The sequence below is a fragment of the Neoarius graeffei genome, chromosome 22, assembly GCF_027579695.1.
Source record: "Neoarius graeffei isolate fNeoGra1 chromosome 22, fNeoGra1.pri, whole genome shotgun sequence".
Taxonomy (NCBI): Eukaryota; Metazoa; Chordata; class Actinopteri; order Siluriformes; family Ariidae; genus Neoarius; species Neoarius graeffei.
In genome coordinates this window covers 1,697,397-1,717,866 of record NC_083590.1, presented here as the reverse complement: position 1 = coordinate 1,717,866, position 20,470 = coordinate 1,697,397, and the positions used below count along the sequence as shown (strand labels likewise).

At 42.5% G+C, this 20,470-nt stretch overlaps 1 protein-coding gene across 1 annotated transcript in view; it reads left to right on the top strand.

Moving 5' to 3' along the window:
* Positions 1-20,470, top strand: part of LOC132870519 (zinc finger protein 850-like) — a 101,099-nt gene that overhangs the window by 75,670 nt on the left and 4,959 nt on the right. The window contains exon 5 of the mRNA XM_060904187.1: positions 14,585-15,908. Coding sequence (XP_060760170.1) covers positions 14,585-15,908 — 1,324 coding nt within the window. The remainder of the gene's footprint in view (positions 1-14,584; positions 15,909-20,470) is intronic.

Below are 20,470 nucleotides of genomic sequence, written 5' to 3'. Positions count from 1 at the left end.
CTGCAAATTCCATGATGTAAAGCTGAGGCGAAAACCATCATTAAAAGTCAAACAGAAAAAGTATGGCAGGAGAACTGGGACACCAGTGATACAGGAAGACATCTCGACAGTATACAAAAGCATGTGGGTGTTGGGAGAAAGGTGGGGAGAAACAGAAGAGAGGAAACCATCATCACCTGTCTAAGAATAGGCCATACAGCACTCAACAAGACACTTTATATAACGGGAAAACATCCGAGTGGGTTCTGCAGACATTACAATCAGCCAGAATCAGTGCAGCATGTGATAGTGGAGTGTGACTTCTGTAAGGAAGGGAGAAAGAAACTAAGTGAAACACTTAAAGAACTAAAGCTTAACTTCACACTAGAGAACATCTTCGGTAAGGCATTAGGACATATATATGGCCAACTAATAACATTTTTAAAAGAAACAGGTGTAATCGAGAAAATATAGGGGTTTTTTTTCGTTTTTTTCCCCCTGCCAATATTCTGTTCCACACTCCAATCCAGTAGGTGGTGGTAATGCACCTTTAAGCTGACCTGCTAAACGCCATTAAACCCAAAAGAAGATGAAGGTAGAGATGCTGATCTACGCTCCAGACCACTAGGTGGCGGTAATGCACCGATTCACTGAAGAGGAGCAAGAAGAGGAATTAGAACAAAGCTTGGATGGAGATGTTCCTGTGAGAGAGAGAGAGCTTCCTTCCTCCTTTGGTACTGTGTGGAACATCACTAAAGGTGAGTGAATGTGAAACTTCCCACCTGAGCTGCTCGGTTAACAGCTAGTGGAGATTCTGGAGTCATGAATCTGTGGATTCTTCTTGCTGTGTCCTGATTCTTTCCACCTCTTCTAATGAAATGAGGGTCCAGACGGCGCTCTGGAGGAAAATCTCCACAGACTCCTGCTGCTACTGGCTCAAAGGAGAAGTTTAGTCATGGGGCTGAGTCCTCTTTTACTTTTAAACTCTTTAAACAGCTAAAGTCCTGCACAGTGTTCATAAAGGAGCTGATTTGGCTGCAGGTTTCTGATGTAAATTCTGAACCAATCAGCAGATGAACAAACCAGAAGACCAGCCTGCTATCTGTTAGCTCACTCACTGAAGTTCATTAGATGGAAATGTTATTGGAAACTTGCTCGTCTCAAAAAAAGTCAGAAAATAGACTTTTATTGGATCAAACAACAAAAGCCGAGTCAGTCTGCAGAGTGACACCCCCCCCCCCCCCCCCATGACAGAATTTCTCATTTGAAACATTTCCAAAATATCATTCACACCCATTATGATTTCTCCAGTAATCTTATTGGCTGGTTCACATCAACCCTCGCTAGATTTCCACCATTATTTTCTCTCGCTCAGAACATCTTTTCATCATCCGTACACTGCAACCACCAATATTTCCAACCAGTAATCAACATGATTAAACAGTAACACTACGGTTAATATGATTATTCTTAAAATCCACATATTTTAATAGTATATGCTTAATATTATCGTTCTTAATTGATTTTAACAGAAGTAACTTGTTTATTCGTCACGTTTCAATAAGTCACTCTCTTCCCATACTTTCTGACCAAACGCTCCTGTACATGACCTTGAGTCATGTACACAGCATGGCACTCTGTCTTACAGGTGTGAACAGCTGTTTCCAATGCACTCTCTTTTGTTCCTCTGAGATTATTCACTGTTTGAAGCAACTTCTGAACCACATTAGACAGATTCTTGGGCTCAGTACAGTTGGATGCTTTGTGGCCATCTTCCCCACATTGATCGCAGAAGAACTGTTCAAAACATTTAACAGGGTGCTGTATCTCTGCACCTGGTCGGCCACGGGTTGCTTCACTTCTCTGAGATGGCTGCTGCCTGCCCCTTCTAGCCAGAGCATTCGCCTGGTTCACAGAGCGTTTAACTGAGACTGCAACGCTTGCACTTGGCTCTTCAGAGAACTCACTTCTTTATCTCTTATATCCGTGTGGGTGTTCTGTTTCATGACTCTGGCACACTCAGCTGCATCAGGTATTGGTGGATGCTTTGGGATGCACTCAGTTAACTTGGACTTCAACTCTTTAAATTCCTCTCTCAGCCTTCTGCCTTCATGCATACTATCATCTTGAGTACACACAGTGTGGACATGTGGTCAACGCACCAAAGGGTTCAGTTTCTGTTTTGTGGCTTCATACTCCTCTAAGCTCATGAAGGAGTTGTAAAAAGGAGGGAGGATTCTTCTTTCTCTCTCTCAAACAAAGATGAAGAATCATGAGATCAGATTCAGTTGAGCCCCAGATGAGCTGCTCTACTCTAGCTTTGTCTGCTGAGCTAGCAGGAAGACCCCCCTCTCTTCACCACTTTAGTCAGTGCCCTCTCAATTCTCCTAAGGAACACCAATAATTGCTCTCCAGACTGTTGGTGTAATAATCAAAAGTCAAAATAAAGATCTTCACCTGAGACAGCAGTTCCAAATGAACACACTAAGGCTTGAATGTACTTCATAGCATCAGCCTCTGGATGATTTATCCTAACAGTTCAGATGGTCTCCAAAGCTGGACCTTTTAAGACTTTGAATAATCATCATCATCTTCTTCTCTTTATCAGAACAACTGCATCCCTCTACCATTATAGTAGCTTGCTCTATCCAGTTTTCTAGGGTTTCTTCACCTGTTGGAGTAGGGCTGACACCAGAGAATGTTCGGAGACGCCTATAAGCATTTTCACTTGAAGGCCTATTAGTTTTCTCTATCGTATCTCCAACTGCTCTGATGATGGATGCTGTGTCCTGTGATGTGCTCTGTGCACTTAAAGCTTTTGATATCATTGAGAGTCTTTCCTTCTTGTTGAAGTAATGTAGACAGTTTCTCAGCAAAACTTTCCGGACTCTTTGTCTTTTCCTCTGCAATGACTATCTTCCATGTAGTTTCTCCTATGAGAGGTCTGACTTCTGGGGGAATTACACGAGGCTTAATCTTTTCTCTACATTCACATAAGACCATCAGGCTTCCTAGGCAAGGGTTAAATATCTTATCTCTGACACGAATGCGCCCAAAGGCCTTTATAGCGGACATACTGTCATCAATGTCTTCTATTCCAGTGTTCTCCGACACACCAAGGAGTATGAATGCAGGTGATGGGTCAATGCCTTCTCCCTGACACCAGTTTAAGAGGTCAAGTTTATTTTTATAGCGCTTTTAACAACAGATATTGTCGCAAAGCAGCTTTACAGAATTTTAATGACTTTGAACATGAGCTAATTTTTATCCCTAATCTATCCCCAATGAGCAAGCCTGTGGTGAGGGTGGCAAGGAAAAACTCCCTCAGACAACATGAAGAAACCTCGAGAGGGACCAGACTCAAAAGGGAACCCATCCTCATTTGGGTGATAACAGAACGTTTTAACAGTTTTAATATGAAGTCTGTTTTACTGATGTTAAACTGTTCATTGATGGAAACTTGAGTGCAAAACTGTTCATGACAACTGCAGTCCTAAAGTTAGCAAGTCAACCGTAGTCCTGAGCCATAAAAGCATTACTGTAAGAGTCCAGAGCGTCTTCCAAGTGCGACTTTCAACTGTCCATATGGGGCCGTCCTCCACAGGAGCGATGTGATGAGAGTCCAGCCAGAAGTAGGGCACCAGGATGGATCAGGCAGGTCCGAGGAGCAGAAGAGGTTCAGCCTAGAGCCCTGCACTCCCGCGGGAGTCCCGCGGGACCTGCGGGACCCGACGCAAAGCAGTGCGGTGCGGGACAAATTTTGAAAGCTCATTGCGGGCGCGAGCAGGAGGGGGAGTGCACAATGCGGGAGCGGGCGGGAGAGGTGATAAGCTGCAGTCCTGCTAACTAAAAACATGTTTAAAATAAAATTTATAAATTATTAATTTATGTCTATCATATATAATTTGTGCTGGATATTTTATTTGGCATTCATAAAAACATTTTAAGATGCCTAAATTTGCGGATGTGGTCTAATCTCGCGTTCGTTTCCGATTGATTTCCGCTCTTCTGTGTTTGAGATCTCCGATCATGGCAGAAGAGCAGAGCTCCTCTAGTGAAGCTCACAGTGCTTCAGAAGCAAGTGCTGCTTTAAAAAGAGGTACATTTACCGTTAAAAAGTCAAGAGTCCTGAAATCAGACATTTGGAGGTCGTTCTCACTCGTGGAAGTCGTTCTCACTCGTGGTTGGTTGTTTTGGAAACGCATCCCTGAACGTGAGCTGTAGATATTTATGCTCAAATCCACTCAAAGTAGGGGGCGGGGCACCATCACGCTGTGTCTTTAAATTATATTAATTTCTTATAGGCCTACTTGTATTTCCTAGAATGTAAATGCAGGGGTGATAGCGTTCCGGCGCGCCACGCCGGATTTCCGGCGCGCCGTGGCTGGGGAAAAAAAAAAAATCTAGTTCGCCCATTGTCCTGTGTCATTCTGAGATGCGCAGATAGACAGTAAAGGGAATTCGGAATTCCCTTTACTGTCTATCTGCGCGTCTCAGAATGACACAGGACAATGGGCGAACTAGATTTTTTTTTTTTTCCCCCAGCCACGGCGCGCCGGAACGCTATCACCCCTGTAAATGTGAGGAGTGACGTATAAGCTATGTGCAATGTACAATATTGTTAATATCCACTGTAGATGTTGGTAGGTGTGTTGGGTATCTCTATAAAGCCTCAGCTGTGCATGCCACCTGGCAATGCGCACCCTCGCTCCGTGCGCTCGGTGAAGGATCAGTCAGTGGAGAGCTCAGCATGTTTAATTCCCCAAGCCAATGACCAGAACTTTCGTGAGAAATAATGCGAACGTCTGCATCATGCGGGATTTGCGGGTGGGAGTGGGCCTGAAAATCATAATTCTTTGCAGGAGCGGGACTGCACAATGCGGGCGGGAGTGGGACTGAAAATTCTGTCCCGCGCAGACCTCTAGTTCAGCCTCTTAGTCTCAGGATTGACATGTAACTTGGGGGGGGGGGCAGGTTGTTAGGTATGCCCAATGTCACCTGATGAGTAAGAACAGTATACGTTTTGCGTTGAGTCCAAGCAGGGAATCCGGCAAAACTAACTATGACCGCATAATTAAAAGGGGAGAGCCAGAAGGTAACTCGGGTATGAGGGAGCCCCGGGACATAAAGCAGCCAGTCCCTACACCATCAACAAACTCGAGTGAGCAAGTGAGTGGGGGACTGACAGCATCCATACATCCCAGTTTACCAAAACACTCTGTCTGAGGACCCTCCAGATCTACACCTTTACCTCATAAACACTATTAATAAAAGACTTGACTAAACAGATATGTTTTCAGCCGAGACTTGAACACTGAGACCGTGTCTGATTCCCGAACACTACTTGGAAGGCTGTTCCATAACTGTGGGGCTTTGTAAGAAAAGGCTCTGCCCCCTGATGTAGCCTTCACTATATGAGGTACCAGCAGATAGCCTGCACCTTTTGATCTAAGTAGACGTGGTGGGTTATAAAGGACCGGAAGTTCACTCAGGTACTGTGGCGCGAGACCATTCAGTGCTTTAAAGGTCAATAGTAGGTCCTGAGACAATAAGTTGCTAACTGTTTCAGCCCTATTGCTATTTATTGTATTAAAGAAGAGGGGAACTTTATATTTTAGACCAATGATATACAGCAATGAGTAGGTTTATATTAAGAATATAAGCTAATAAAGTAGAAATTTTAAAAACGATCCCAGTGGTGCCTCCAAATATGTAACGCCTGTTTACCTCCAAGTCTGTTCAAGGCAAAGGCCTGAGTTCTTTGAAAGGTAGATGTCTCCTTGTTTTCTTGTCAATACTCTTGAGAGCATAGTTAAGTAAATAAGGTACACTAACTTACTGAATGTGTATATTAATTAGTATGCCACCCATTAATTAATAAAGGTCCCTTCAACAAAGACAAAGGCTATTTTAGGAATACAGATGGCTGATTATTTATTGTATTGGTGAGGGAAGTTGGAAGTTGAATAAATATGTAGTAAACAATAAATATATGTGTATAAAGAAATATGCAAATGGGAGTGTAACAGTTCTTATGAAGGGGTGGAGCACAGAGGACGGCAGGACAGAGATCAGGTTCAACAATCGTTTTATTTTTACACTTTTCAGTGGTCTCTCAAACACACACGCAGCCAGACACGCATGCACACACATCAGGTGTCTGGTTCGGGAGAGATCCTCTGCTCTCCCTCCCTAAATAGGGCGCGGTCACTGGGAAGACACGCACAAACAGGTTAATTGCAGTCAGGTGTAGTGATTCTGCCACTTACCTTCCCTGACTCCGCCCTCCTGTCACAGACCGGCACTTGACCACGCCCCCACTGCCACAGGGAGATATAAATGACACTTATCAGAGTGGCAGTTAGTTACTTTCTCATATTGCACCTTAATTATTTAAAAAAATTCTACACTCCAAGCAGGAGAAAACCGATCACACTGTCAATCAATATACAGTGGATATAAAAACTGCACACACCCCGTTGAAATGATCGGTTTTTCTGATGTAAAAAAAAATGAGACCACGATAAATAATTTCAAAACCTTTCTTACCTTTAGTGTGACCTATAACCTGTACAATTCAATTGAAAAACAAATCTGTTGGGAAGAAAAACATACAATAAACTGGTTGCATAAGTGTGCACACCCTTAAACTAATACTTTGTTGAAACACCTTTTGATTTAATTACAGCATTCAGTCTTTTTGGGTCGGAGTCTATCAGCCTGCCACATTGAGACTTGGCGATATTTGCCCACTCTTCCTTGCAAAAGCGCTCCAAATCTGTCAGATTGCGAGGGCATCTCTTGTGCACAGCCCTCTTCAGGTCACCACACAGATTTTCAACTGGATTTAGGTCGGGGCTCAGGCGGGGCCATTCCAAAACTTTTTGGGGTCATTGTCATGCTGAAAGATGAAATTCCTCTTCATTTTCACCTTTCTAGCAGACACCTGAAGGTTTTGGGCCAAAACTGACTGGTATTTAGAACTGTTCATAATTCCCTCCACCTTGACTAAAGCCCCTGTTCCAGCTGAAGAAAAACAACCCCAAAACATGATGCTGCCACCACCATGCTTCACCGTGGGTATGGTGTTCTTTTGGTGATGTGCAGTGTTGTTTTTGTGCCAAACATACCTTTTGGAATTGTGGCCAAAAAGTTAAACCTTGGTTTCATTTAATTTATTAAATTTGAATTTATTAAATTTATAGAGCACATAATTTATAAAAAATATTCTTATGCACTTTACAAGAAATAAAAGTATTTAAACCCCCCCCCAAAAATACAAAAACCCTACAATCCGAGTTACACGTTTATAATAAACAATGTTCTTTAAATAAAAAAGTCTTTAATTTAGATTTGAAAATGTTCACGTTGCCTGAATTCCTCATATCAAGGGGAAGGCTATTCCACACTTTTGGGCTAGCAACCGCAAAAGATCTATCACCAAATATTTTACACTTGGTTCGAGGAAGAGTGAGATGATGTTGTCCAACACTTCACAGTTTATAGCAGTTAGTTTGCTTCCTTTCCAACATTCCACATATGTAGGATGGAGCGGAGCCTTGACGAGCTTTGAAAACAATCAGTGCGATCTTGAACTTGATCCGTGAAACCACAGGGAGTCAGTGGAGTTGGAAGAGCGCCAGAGTTATATGGGTGTACCGTGGGAGAAGACAAGTCACCCACGCTGCAGCATTTAGGACATGCTGTAAGCAGTTAAGTTGTTATTGAGAGACACCGTAGAACAGGGAATTGCAGTAGTCAAGATGAGACATCACGAAAGCATAAACAAGGGTCTTGGTGGCATCTTGTGAAAGAAACTTCCTTATCTTATAAAGCCTGAAAAAGGCTTTACTGCAGACTTTACCAATGTGCACGTCCATGGACATGTGCGAGTCAAACCACACCCCGAGGTTGCATACAGAAGAGACTGGCTTAATCTCAGAGGCACCGACATGCACAAAGTCAACGTTAACTTTTTCTTGAGTTGTTGACAGGAACCAATAATAAGAAATTCAGTTTTACCATCGTTGAGCATCAACATGTTATGGCTCATCCAAGCGTAAACATCAGCAGTACATTCCTCCATAACCCGGATGGCTTGATCTTGGGCAGGTGACGATGTGGGACGAAACAAAAAATAAAGCTGAGTGTCATCTGCATATCCTTGAATGGAAGGCAGGTGATTTTTCACAACATGAAACAACCAAGAAGCATACACAATAAATAACAAAGGACCCAAACAGCTTCCCTGAGGAACTCCACTAAGGAGAGAAAAGTCCCTAGACTGGTCCTTATTGATGGTCACACGTTGCTTCCTCCCGCTAAGAAATGATTTGATCCAAGAAAGGGCAAAGTCATTAATACCAAAGTCACCCTCTAGCAGATCAGACAAGAGCCTGTGGTTGACAGTGTCAAACGCTGCACTTGGATCTAACAAAACGAGTAAAGTGACTTCCTGCCTGTCCATGCTGAGAAGTATATCATTCTGCACTTTGAGCAAAGCTGTTTCAGTGGAGTGGTGCTCACGGTAAGACGACTGGTTACTAGGCAGGAGCGCATATTTGAAGCAATGGTCAAGAACCTGAGGAATCACAACCTTCTCAGCAATCTTAGATACAAAGGGTAGATTGCTGACCAGCCGGAAGTTACTATATACAGTGGTGCTTGAAAGTTTGTGAACCCTTTAGAATTTTCTATATTTCTGCATAAATATGACCTAAAACATCATCAGATTTTCACACAAGTCCTAAAAGTAGATAAAGAGAACCCAGTTAAACAAATGAGACAAAAATATGAAACTTGGTCATTTATTTATTGAGGAAAATGATCCAATATTACATATCTGTGAGTGGCAAAAGTATGTGAACCTTTGTTTTCAGTAAATGGTGTGACCCCCTTGTGCAGCAATAACTGCAACTAAACGTTTCCAGTAACTGTTGATCAGTCCTGCACACCGGCTTGGAGGAATTTTAGCCCGTTCCTCCGTACAGAACAGCTTCAACTCTGGGATGTTAGTGGGTTTCCTCACATGAACTGTTCGCTTCAGGTCCTTCCACAACATTTTGATTGGATTAAGGTCAGGACTTTGACTTGGCCATTCCAAAACATTAACTTTATTCTTCTTTAACCATTCTTTGGTAGAATGACTTGTGTGCTTAGGGTCATTGTCTTGCTGCATGACCCACCTTCTCTTGAGATTCAGTTCATGGACAGATGTCCTGACATTTTCCTTTAGAATTCGCTGGTATAATTCAGAATTCATTGTTCCATCAATGATGACAAGCCGTCCTGGCCCAGATGCAGCAAAAGAGGCCCAAACCACGATACTACCACCACCATGTTTCACAGATGGGATAAGGTTCTTATGCTGGAATGCAGTGTTTTCCTTTCTCCAAACATAATGCTTCTCATTGAAACCAAAAAGTTCTATTTTGGTCTCATCCGTCCACAAAACATTTTTCCAATAGCCTTCTGGCTTGTCCATGTGATCTTTAGCAAACTGCAGATGAGCAGCAATGTTCTTTTTGGAGAGCAGTGGCTTTCTCCTTGCAACCCTGCCATGCACACCATTGTTGTTCAGTGTTCTCCTGATGATGGCCTCATTAACATTAGCCAATGTGAGAGAGGCCTTCGGTTGCTTAGAAGTTACCCTGGGGTCCTTTGTGACCTTGCTGACTATTCCACGCCTTGCTCTTGGAGTGATCTTTGTTGGTCGATCAGTCCTGAGGAGGGTAACAATGGTCTTGAATTTCCTCCATTTGTACACAATCTGTCTGACTGTGGATTGGTGGAGTCCAAACTCTTTTTATAGATGGTTTTGTAACCTTTTCCAGCCTGATGAGCATCAACAATGCTTTTTCTGAGGTCCTCAGAAATCTCCTTTGTTCGTGCCATGATACACTTCCACAAACATGTGTTGTGAAGATCAGACTTTGATAGATCCCTGTTCTTTAAATAAAACAGGGTGCCCACTCACACTTGATTGTCATCCCATTGATTGGAAACACCTGACTCTAATTTCACCTTCAAATTAACTGCTAATCCTAGAGGTTCACATACTTTTGCCACTCACAGATATGTAATATTGGATCAGTTTCCTCAATAAATAAATGACCAAGCATAATATTTTTGTCTCATTTGTTTAACTGGGTTCTCTTTATCTACTTTTAGGACTTGTGTGAAAATCTGATGATGTTTTAGGTCATATTTATGCAGAAATATAGAAAATTCTAAAGGGTTCACAAACTTTCAAGCACCACTGTACAAGTTTGAGACCAAGCTTCTTTAGCAATGGTATAATGAGTGCAATCTTCCAATGTTCAGGAACAAGACCGCTAGCCAGAGATGAGTTTATCATCCTTGTTATGATAGGGGCAAGCACATCGAGACATTTCTTCAATAGCCATGTGGGAATTGGATCTAGCTCACAGCAAGCGTTTGAAGATGAAGAAATTACATTACGTACCACAACTTCAGACACAGGCGAAAACTGTAATAAAGTCTCTTGAAGAGATGGAATAGAAAAGATGGGTTCAGAATCTAAACAGCTGGCAACACTTTCTCTGATAAGAGCAACTTTCCGACAGAAAAACTCCATGAATTCATTGGCAAGTTGGCGTGGATCGTCATGAGGCGGAAGAGCATCAATACGCACATTGCAGAGAGAATTCACTACACCAAAAAGTTTCTTTGAGTCCCCTGCACAGTGTTCGATTAGAGCAGCGTAATATTTTCTTTTTGCTTCATTCAAGCGAAAACAATATTGATTACAAGCTAAACGATAAGCCATGATGTCAGAATCAAGGTTGCTTTTCCTCATTCTAATTTCCAACTTTCGCCGATTTAGACTTCAGTTTCCTAAGCTCATTATTGAACCAAGGTGCCCTAGGGCGGTTGACAATGACCTTACGAAGAAAAGGAGCATGCGCATCGAGAATTGAGCTCAAAATGTGATCATAACCATCAGCAATCTCACCATCATCGAGATTTGGCAGTTCCGAGTTGGCAATATCTCTCCAAAAAGCCATGATGTCAATGTCCCTACACTTGCAAAACAAGATCTTTTACAGACCCTAAGATTGATGGAATAGCAAGTGACGTAATGGTAAAACAATGGTCAGAAAGAAACAAAGATGGGCATGGCGAGACTAGAACCACATCATTGAATGACCTGGTGATAATTAGGTCAAGCCAGTGGCCAGAATCACTGAATCTGAACAAAATCATCAGAGCATAACACATTCTCCTACATGCTTTTGGGAGAGTTGATGTATTTTTTTTGCAGAATTTAGCCTGGATGTTTTTCTTTGACCCTACCTCATAGTCCAGGCATATGGAGAATACGGGAGATTGTTGTCCCATGCAGTACACAACCAGTACTTGCCAGAAATTCCTGCAGCTCCTTCAGTGTTGCTGTAGGCCTCTCGGCAGCCTCCCTGACCAGTTTTCGTCTTGTCTTTTCATCAATTTTGGAGGGACGTCCAGTTCTCAGTAATGTCACTGTTGTCCCATGTTGTCTTCAGTGTGCTCCATGGTATATCTAATGGCATGGAAATGTTTTTGTCCCCTTCTCCTGACTGATACCTTTCAACAATGAGATCCCTTTGATGCTTTGTAAGTTCTCTGTGAACCCTGGCTTTTGCTGGAAGATGGAACTGAGTAAATGTCTGAACTTTATTTGGGGTTAATCAGAGTCATTTTAATTGATGGCAGGTGTGAACCCAAAAAGACTGAATGCTGTAATTAAATCAAAAGGTGCTTCAATAAAGTGTTAGTTTAAAGGTATGCAACCAGCTTATTGTACATTTTTTTTATGTTTTTCCCCCGAATAGATTTGCTTGTTTTTCAATTGAATTATACAGGTTATAGATCACATTAAAGGTGGGAGAAGTTTTAAAGTTTATCGTGGTCTCATTTTTTTACATCAGAAAAATCGATCATTTTAACAGGGTGTGTACTCTTTTTAATATCCACTGTAACTTTAGCAAAATACTAGAATATATAAATAAGTCAGTTTAAATGTTTTAGACAAATCCAATAAGAGCTGAGCCAGGAGATGACTAAATAAGAACTGAGCTAGAGGATAAGAGCTAGGAGATGCCATCTGTGCCGGTAGTGGCTGTGAGGCTGCCACAATTGCTAGGGTGAGAGCTGCCTGGGGCAGATTCGGGGAGCTGCTGCCTATACTGTCTTGCAAGAGCTTGTCATTTCAAACACAGGGTAGGGTGTATGGTAGCTGTGTTAGGGGTGCTGGGCCCCTAGGAAGATCAACATGGCAAGGCTAGAGAGAAACAAGCAGGTAATGCTAAAGTGGATGTGTGGTGTCAAACCTGATGATGTTACCAGCGTGAGTGATCTATGTGCAAGGCTTGAGATGGTTGACCTCGTGATCTGCTATCAGATGTAAGCAGCTGCGATGGTTTGGACATGTAGAAAGGGCCGAGAGCTGTATTAACACCATAAGGAACATCCAGGTTGATGGGCGGAAAAGAAGGGGTAGGCCATGCAAAACATGGTACGAAGTGATCACAAATGACCTAAAGGTGACCAATCTCACTGCAAATGACACAAGGGGCCGAACAGCATGGAAAATGAGGGTGAAAGCCTATCATGCAACATCACACCCGCCGGCTGGTGGAAACACGTTAATGGATAGTGAGTGAGTGACTGAGTCAGGAGAGGGCCGTTCCCTTAACCCCCACAACATTTTCTAGTCTATCCAGGAGAATGGAATGATCAGTGGTGTCAAAAGCTGCACTAAGGTCAAGCAACACAAGCAGCGAGACACAGCCCTGATCAGATGCCAGTAGTAGGTCATTTACTACTTTAACCAGTGCTGTCTCTGTGCTATAATGAGGTCTAAATCCTGACTGATACATTTCATGGATGTTATTCCTATGTAAATATGAGCATAACTGCTGTGCCACAGCTTTTTCAAGGATCTTGGAGATAAAAGGGAGGTTTGATATTGGCCGATAATTGGACAGCTGACAGGGGTCAAGGTCAGTTGTTTTTTTTTTCTTTTTTTTAATCAGGGGTTTGATAACTGCTAGTTTAACACACTCAGGTCACCAACCCCCCCACAGGGGACTTCTAGGACTGTTAGTAAACACACATCTAAAGCTCTGCGAGTTTTTGTGCTAGAAACATTCAAGTAACACCACTAGAAACCTTGAATCTTCTAGTTTTCAAATATATATATTTAAAACAAGATTTATCTTTAGCACTTTGTAAAGAGAATAAAAACAAATCTTACGAATTTCAGTACTTCAGCCAGCTGCAGCCTCTTAACGACACACCCATCAGCTATTCACATGTTAAGCGCATGGAACATCAGTGTCCTCATTCGCTCATTGTGTAGCAAGGGGAGGTGAGAACACGCTCCATTTCACCGGTATAAACAAGTGCACATGGTCACTTGTTTCCATACCAACTGAGAAACTTTGAGGCCCCAAAGGCTCCTCTGAAGAAAGTTGGCAAGGCTCACAAGCCAGTTTGTGGGATTGAGCTGAACACAAATGGGAATAGGGCCGGTGATGGTCGCAGAGCCTGTGTGTACTGCAGGTTGCAGGGAAGGAAAACAAAAACCCTGTGGAAGTGCAAAACGTGTGATATTTTCCTTTGCCTTCAACCTGACAGGAACTGTTATGATACTTGGCATCCAGATGAGGACTGCGATGAGGACTGACAGCAGAGAGACACAATCCAGGGATGATCATTAGCTATTGAACATTTTATTGAGTATCTTACAGTTGAAGAGGGTATATTTATTATAAGATTTAGAAGAAGCCAGAATATTTAATATGTGACTGTGATAGCTTTTGCTTTTAGGGCTTCTTTTCTTTGTAGTACCTTTCCAAGCAGAGAGGTGTGGGGGGCAGGGAGGTACAGGGGCCAGGGTCTTTGACAAATGGACTATTGACAGTGACGGGGAGAGGGGGGATTACAGGTGAATTACACCTACCTCATCAATATTCATTTGAAAGGGCAACTGGCTTTGGAGAAAACAAAGGTAGTCTGAAGTTTCTACAATTAGTATTGAAACTACAGAACATTTCTGAATGCTGTTCTTACTTTTATGTAGCCAACACCTATGCTTACAAGGTTCAGACTTCAAAAGTCTTGTGCAGATATATTTATAGTGTTTTTTTTTTTTTTTACAAGGTTTGAAGACTCTGAAAATAGTTTTTTGTAAGGTTGTGTTTGCACTTAATTTAAATAAAAACACATTTCATTACATTCACTTTACTCTCATATTATTATTGCTGAGGGTGTCCAGAATATAACCATGTGTGTCACTTTTGCATGGATGTTTTTAGTTAGATGAAATACTTAAAAATGTCAAGGTTTATCAGACTGCCACAGTGTGTCTGACAGGCCCAGGACCTCAGTGTTAAAGGATTATTATTATTATTATTATTTAGCAGCTCTGTCTGCATGTTCATCCCTAAAATTTAGGGGCTATAGCCATAAAACGTGTGTGATTTGGTGGGAAAGTCATATTACAGTATTGTAGGAGATGTTTCCAATAATAGTTCTGTAGCCACATGGGGACAAAACCAAGAATTATTTAAGCAACTTGAATGATTGATTTTGTTTTCCAGATGTACCGCTGCTCAGATTGTGGGAAGAGTTTTACTCGTGACAGTCATCTCCAACGACACAAGCGCACCCACACAGGAGAGAAGCCGCATCACTGTGAACAGTGTGGGAAAAGTTTTAGCCAGCAGAGTAGTCTCCAACAGCACGAGCGGATTCACACAGGAGAGAAGCCGTATCGCTGTGGACAGTGTGGGAAGAGTTTTAGTCAGCGGGTTAATCTCCAACAGCATGAGCGTATCCACACAGGAGAGAAGGGGTATCACTGTGGACAGTGTGGGAAGAGTTTTACTTGCCGGACTACTCTCCAACAGCACGAGCGGATCCACACAGGCGAGAAGCCGTATCACTGTGGGCAGTGTGGGAAGAGTTTTACTTATCGGACTACTCTCCAACAGCACGAGCACATCCACACAGGAGAGACGCCGTATTATTGCTCACAATGTGGGAAGAGTTTTAATCGAGGTACTAATCTCCAACGGCATGCACGTATCCACACAGGAGAGAAGCCGTATTATTGCTCACAATGTGGGAAGAGTTTTAATCGAAGTTGTCATCTCCAACAGCATGCACGCACCCACACCGGAGTGAAGCCGTATTATTGCTCACAATGTGGGAAGAGTTTTGTTCATGAGCGTACTCTCCAACACCACAAGCGTATCCACGCAGGAGAGAAACCATATCGCTGTGGACAGTGTGGGAAGAGTTTTACTTGTCAGGGTACTCTCCAATGGCATAAGCGGATCCACACAGGAGAGCGGCCATATTACTGCTCACAGTGTGGGAAGAGTTTTATACAAAAGAGTAGTCTGCAACAGCATGAGCGCATTCACACAGGAGAGAAGCCGTATCGCTGTGGACAGTGTGGGAAGAGTTTTACTTGTCAGGGTACCCTCCAACGGCACAAGCGGACCCACACAGGAGAGAAGCCGTATCACTGTGGACAGTGTGGGAAGAGTTTTACTTATCAGAGTACCCTAAAACAGCACAAGTATATCCACACAGGAGAGAAGCAGTTTCACTGCTCACAATGTGGGAAGAGTTTTACTCGAGGTAGTAATCTCCAACAGCATGCGCGCATCCACACAGGAGTGAAGCCATATTATTGCTCACAATGTGGGAAGAGTTTTGTTCAGGAGAGTACCCTAAAACAGCACAAGCGTATCCATACTGGAGAGAAACCGTTTCACTGCTCACAGTGTGGGAAGAGCTTTACTCGAGGGAGTACTCTCCAACAGCACAAGCGGATCCACACAGGAGTGAAGCCCTTTTGCTGTGAACAGTGTGGGAAGAGTTTTATTTATCAGAGCAGTCTCCAACGGCACCAGCGAATCCACACGGAAGAGAAACCGTAGCACTGCTCACAATGTGGGAAGACCTTTACCTGAGAGAGTTGACCCGAGAGAGGCCGTATCCCTGCATGTGGTGTGAGAAACTTTTTAGTGAGCAGCGTGACTTCCACAGCCACCAGCAGAGTCATACAGGACAGAAGTCCTGCCTCTGTGGACAGATTTATACTGATTCACAATCATTTAGGAAACACGCGTGGTCTAATAAAGCCATCAGCTCTTGACGTTTCTATTTGGCAAATTAAGATGCATGTTTTTTCAAAGTGAGGTCAAAGGAAATTCTGGCATAAAACCGGAATATGTTATCAAAGTGCTTGAAAAGCAAAACACTATATTGTTATCCTGAGGCTGCTGCTTTTGCTTTTCCAGGATTAATGACTCTGTTCCCACTTAAACTACGAACTTTGTTCAAACTTTGAGTCTTGTAATTCAAATGATGGCAATGAGTTCGCTGTTCAATATTCCACCCACTTCCCTTTTTTATTTATTTTTTAATTCCTCTGTTTTCCTGTTGACTTTTAATGGGACATTTTTTTTTCAAACTGCTCCCCTCTAGTTGGTTTTTGAAATAATACCCCCAAACTTACTAGACATGTTCTGGGCAATACCACCAATCATGCTCCCTCTTTTCATACCTCTGTCAATCCTACTTTCATTCCCTCCCATCCTTTGTTTTTCTTCCATTGGCTTAAATTCGTTTTTCAAAGCCTAACTGCTGCTAGAGATTTTTTACTTGAAACTTCTTTCCAGCTATAAAATGTTCATAATGAGGGCCGAGGACTCTGGAGTAATTGTGTTGAGGAGTCTTTTCAGATGCCCTGTTATGTATATACAGTTGTGGTCAGAGGTTTATGAATGTCATCTTGGATACAAATGTCATGGCAATATTTGGGCTTTGAGTAATTTTCTTTGAACTGTTCTTTTTATGTGGCAGAATGTAAAGCATACATCTTTAATTAAAAAAAAAACACACTAGAATTTGGTGCACAAGTTTAAATTTTCCTTGGGTTTTCTGAAACCAACACAGGGTCAAAATTATACATACAGCACACCTAATATTTGGGTAAAATGTCTCTTCGTAAGATTCACCTTGGCGGCACGGTGGTGTAGTGGTTAGCGCTGTCGCCTCACAGCAAGAAGGTCCGGGTTCGAGCCCCGTGGCCGGCGAGGGCCTTTCTGTGTGGAGTTTGCATGTTCTCCCCGTGTCCGCGTGGGTTTCCTCCGGGTGCTCCGGTTTCCCCCACAGTCCAAAGACATGCAGGTTAGGTTAACTGGTGACTCTAAATTGAGCGTAGGTGTGAATGTGAGTGTGAATGGTTGTCTGTGTCTATGTGTCAGCCCTGTGATGACCTGGCGACTTGTCCAGGGTGAACCCCGCCTTTCGCCCATAGTCAGCTGGGATAGGCTCCAGCTTGCCTGCGACCCTATAGAACAGGATAAAGCGGTTACAGATAATGAGATGAGAAGATTCACCTTGACCAAACATATTTGTTTACCATGGACAAGCTTCTGGCAGAATTCTGACTGGATATTTCATGACTCTTCATGGTAGAATTGCTAGAGTTCAGTTAATTTTTTTTTCTTCTTCTTGATATGGACTCAACTTAGAACCATGGTTCATATATTTTCAATAGGGTTGAAGTCAGGACTTGTTTTAAGCTTAATGTTCGCCTGCTTTATCCTCCACAACCAGCTCTGATGCGTGTTTGGGTTCATTGTCCTGTTGCAAGTCCCAAATCCTGTTCAAGTTTCTGATGGTTTGTGTTGAATTCTGAGTTTGTCCTCCTCCTTCATTATTCCATCCACTTTGTGCAATGAACCAGTTCCACTGGCAGCAAAACCGCCCCAAAGCATGATGATCCTACCACCACCAGCTGGTACAGTGTCCCTCTGTACATGGTGCTCATTGTAGCCAAACAACTCAATCATTGTCTCATCTGACCATACAGCTTTCCTCCAGAAGGCTTTTTCTTTGTGTATGTGGTCAGTTGCAAACTTTTAGTTAAGCTTGAAGGTGTCAATTTTGGAGCAGGGGGTTATTTCTTGGATAGCAGCCTCTTAGTCTATGGTGATCTGAACTGTAGACAGTGATCCATCAGCTTCCAGTTCATGGCAGGGCTGTGCCATGGTGGTTCCCAGGTTGTTCCTGACCAGCCGAACCAATTTTCTTTCAGCTGATGGTGACAGTTTGGGTTTTCTTGAAGCAAAGTGACTACACCTCACAATAACTTGGATACAATTGTTTGAACTGATCTTGGGATCTGCAGTTGTTAATGGCTCTAAGAGACATTCCTGAGTTGTGTATATCTGCAATCCTCTTTCTCAGATCTGCACTGAGCTCTTTGGACTTTCCCATTTTACTGTGTGTTGATCAATCCAATGAGTGCTGTAAACAAACCCTTTTTTATGAAGGCACAGAGAAGCTACCAGCTGTAGCCAATCATGATCACTAATAGGAAGTTAAGAGACCTTGGCAAGATAACATTTTTGAAATCTCAGCACCTCTGAATTAATAATCTGAGTGTATGTAACTTTTTGACCCTGTATGTATACTTTTGACCATGCATTGATTTCAGAAAACCCAAAGAAAATTGTGCACCAAATTCTAGGGTTTTTTTTTTGTTTTTTTTAAAAAGACGTATGCTGTACAATTGTTCTGCCACAGAAAAAGAACAGTTCAGAGAAATCACTGAAAGGCCAAACATTGCCATAACAAATCAAATCAAGTTTATTTGTACAGCGCTTTTAACAATAAACATTGTCGCAAAGCAGCTTTACAGAATTTGAATGACTTAAAACATGAGCTAATTTTATCCCTAATCTATCCCCAATGAGCAAGCCTGTGGCGACGGTGGCAAGGAAAAACTCCCTCAGACGACATGAGGAAGAAACCTCGAGAGGAACCAGACTCAAAAGGGAACCCATCCTCATTTGGGCAACAACAGACAGCCTGACTATAATATTAACAGTTTTAACAGGTATAACCCTCAACTGTCCTCATGGGGCCGTCCTTCACAGGAGCGGTGCGATAAAACTCCGACCAGACACAGGGCACCAGGATGGATCAAGCAGGTCCGAGGGGCAGAAGAGGCCAGCATCTCAATCCCAGGATCAACATGTAACTCAGAGGGACAGATGGGGGGGGGGAGAGAGAGAGAGAGAGAGAGAGAGAGAGAAAAAACACAAGAACATTCATATCCAAAATGACGTCACTGTATGTAAACTTCTGACCTCAACTGTACATTGCAAAAACTTCATTTAAAAATGTATCATTTGGATTTTGTCAATCTTATTCTTGCAAAATTTACATGCATAAAAGAACACCCATGTTTATCATCTTTGAAAATGAACTTCAACAGTACCTCCAAACTACTGCTCTAATAACTCTAAAGCCATAAAAATGGTTAATATCTGCAAAAAACTGAAATTATTGCCTTTGTAACTTAAGCCCTGACATTGCTTGGTTGTCATTGTTGTCCCTCCTTTCTTACCCTTTATGTTCTACCTTTGTGTATAATTTTGTGTGCTGGTTCACTGTATTAGACATTTGAGCTATTAATAAATAATTTTTAAAAGAGAGAGAGAACGAATTCATGAAGACGTAGGAAAATGTAACTGGTGCTCAGAGAATCGGGCTGCACTTCCACTAGGCTAGCGATAGCGCATGTTATTGATGTCGGTCTGCTGTGTGAAACTACAATGTTCTGAAGATTGACGAGAAAAAGCACATCTTTGTCCTGTGTGGTGCTTCGTGCAAGCTGTATAAATGTGAACAACACTGGAAAAATATGACTTCATGACCAAAGTGGGAATTGAAATGAAAAAGGAATAAATGTTACCAGTCACAGAACTAAAACGAAATGATTGTCACATTGAGAATGCTTGCTCACACTCATCTTCCTGTCCACTCATCATCTACATTCATTAATACAAACAACAACGAATTATTAACATGCGATCTATGAAAATACTTAGAAAGTGGAACAAAAAGATTTGACAGGTTAAACATTATCAGTTCATTTGTTTACAAACATTAGAATTACTTCCTCATTTACGTAAACACTGACATCCATATATTTATATAAAAGATATTTTGTACTAAATATAACTATGTAAAACATTTTAAATAAAAACTGTGTTTTGTTAACTTAATACCACATACCGGGCGGCACGGTGGTGTAGTGGTTAGCGCTGTCGCCTCACAGCAAGAAGGTCCTGGGTTCGAGCCCCGGGGCCGGCGAGGGCCTTTCTGTGCGGAGTTTGCATGTTCTCCCCGTGTCCGCGTGGGTTTCCTCCGGGTGCTCCGGTTTCCCCCACAGTCCAAAGACATGCAGGTTAGGTTAACTGGTGACTCTAAATTGAGCGTAGGTGTGAGTGTGAATGGTTGTCTGTGTCTATGTGTCAGCCCTGTGATGACCTGGCGACTTGTCCAGGGTGTACTACCCCGCCTTTCGCCCGTAGTCAGCTGGGATAGGCTCCAGCTCGCCTGCGACCCTGTAGAAGGATAAAGCGGCTACAGATAATGAGATGAGATCATCTGGATG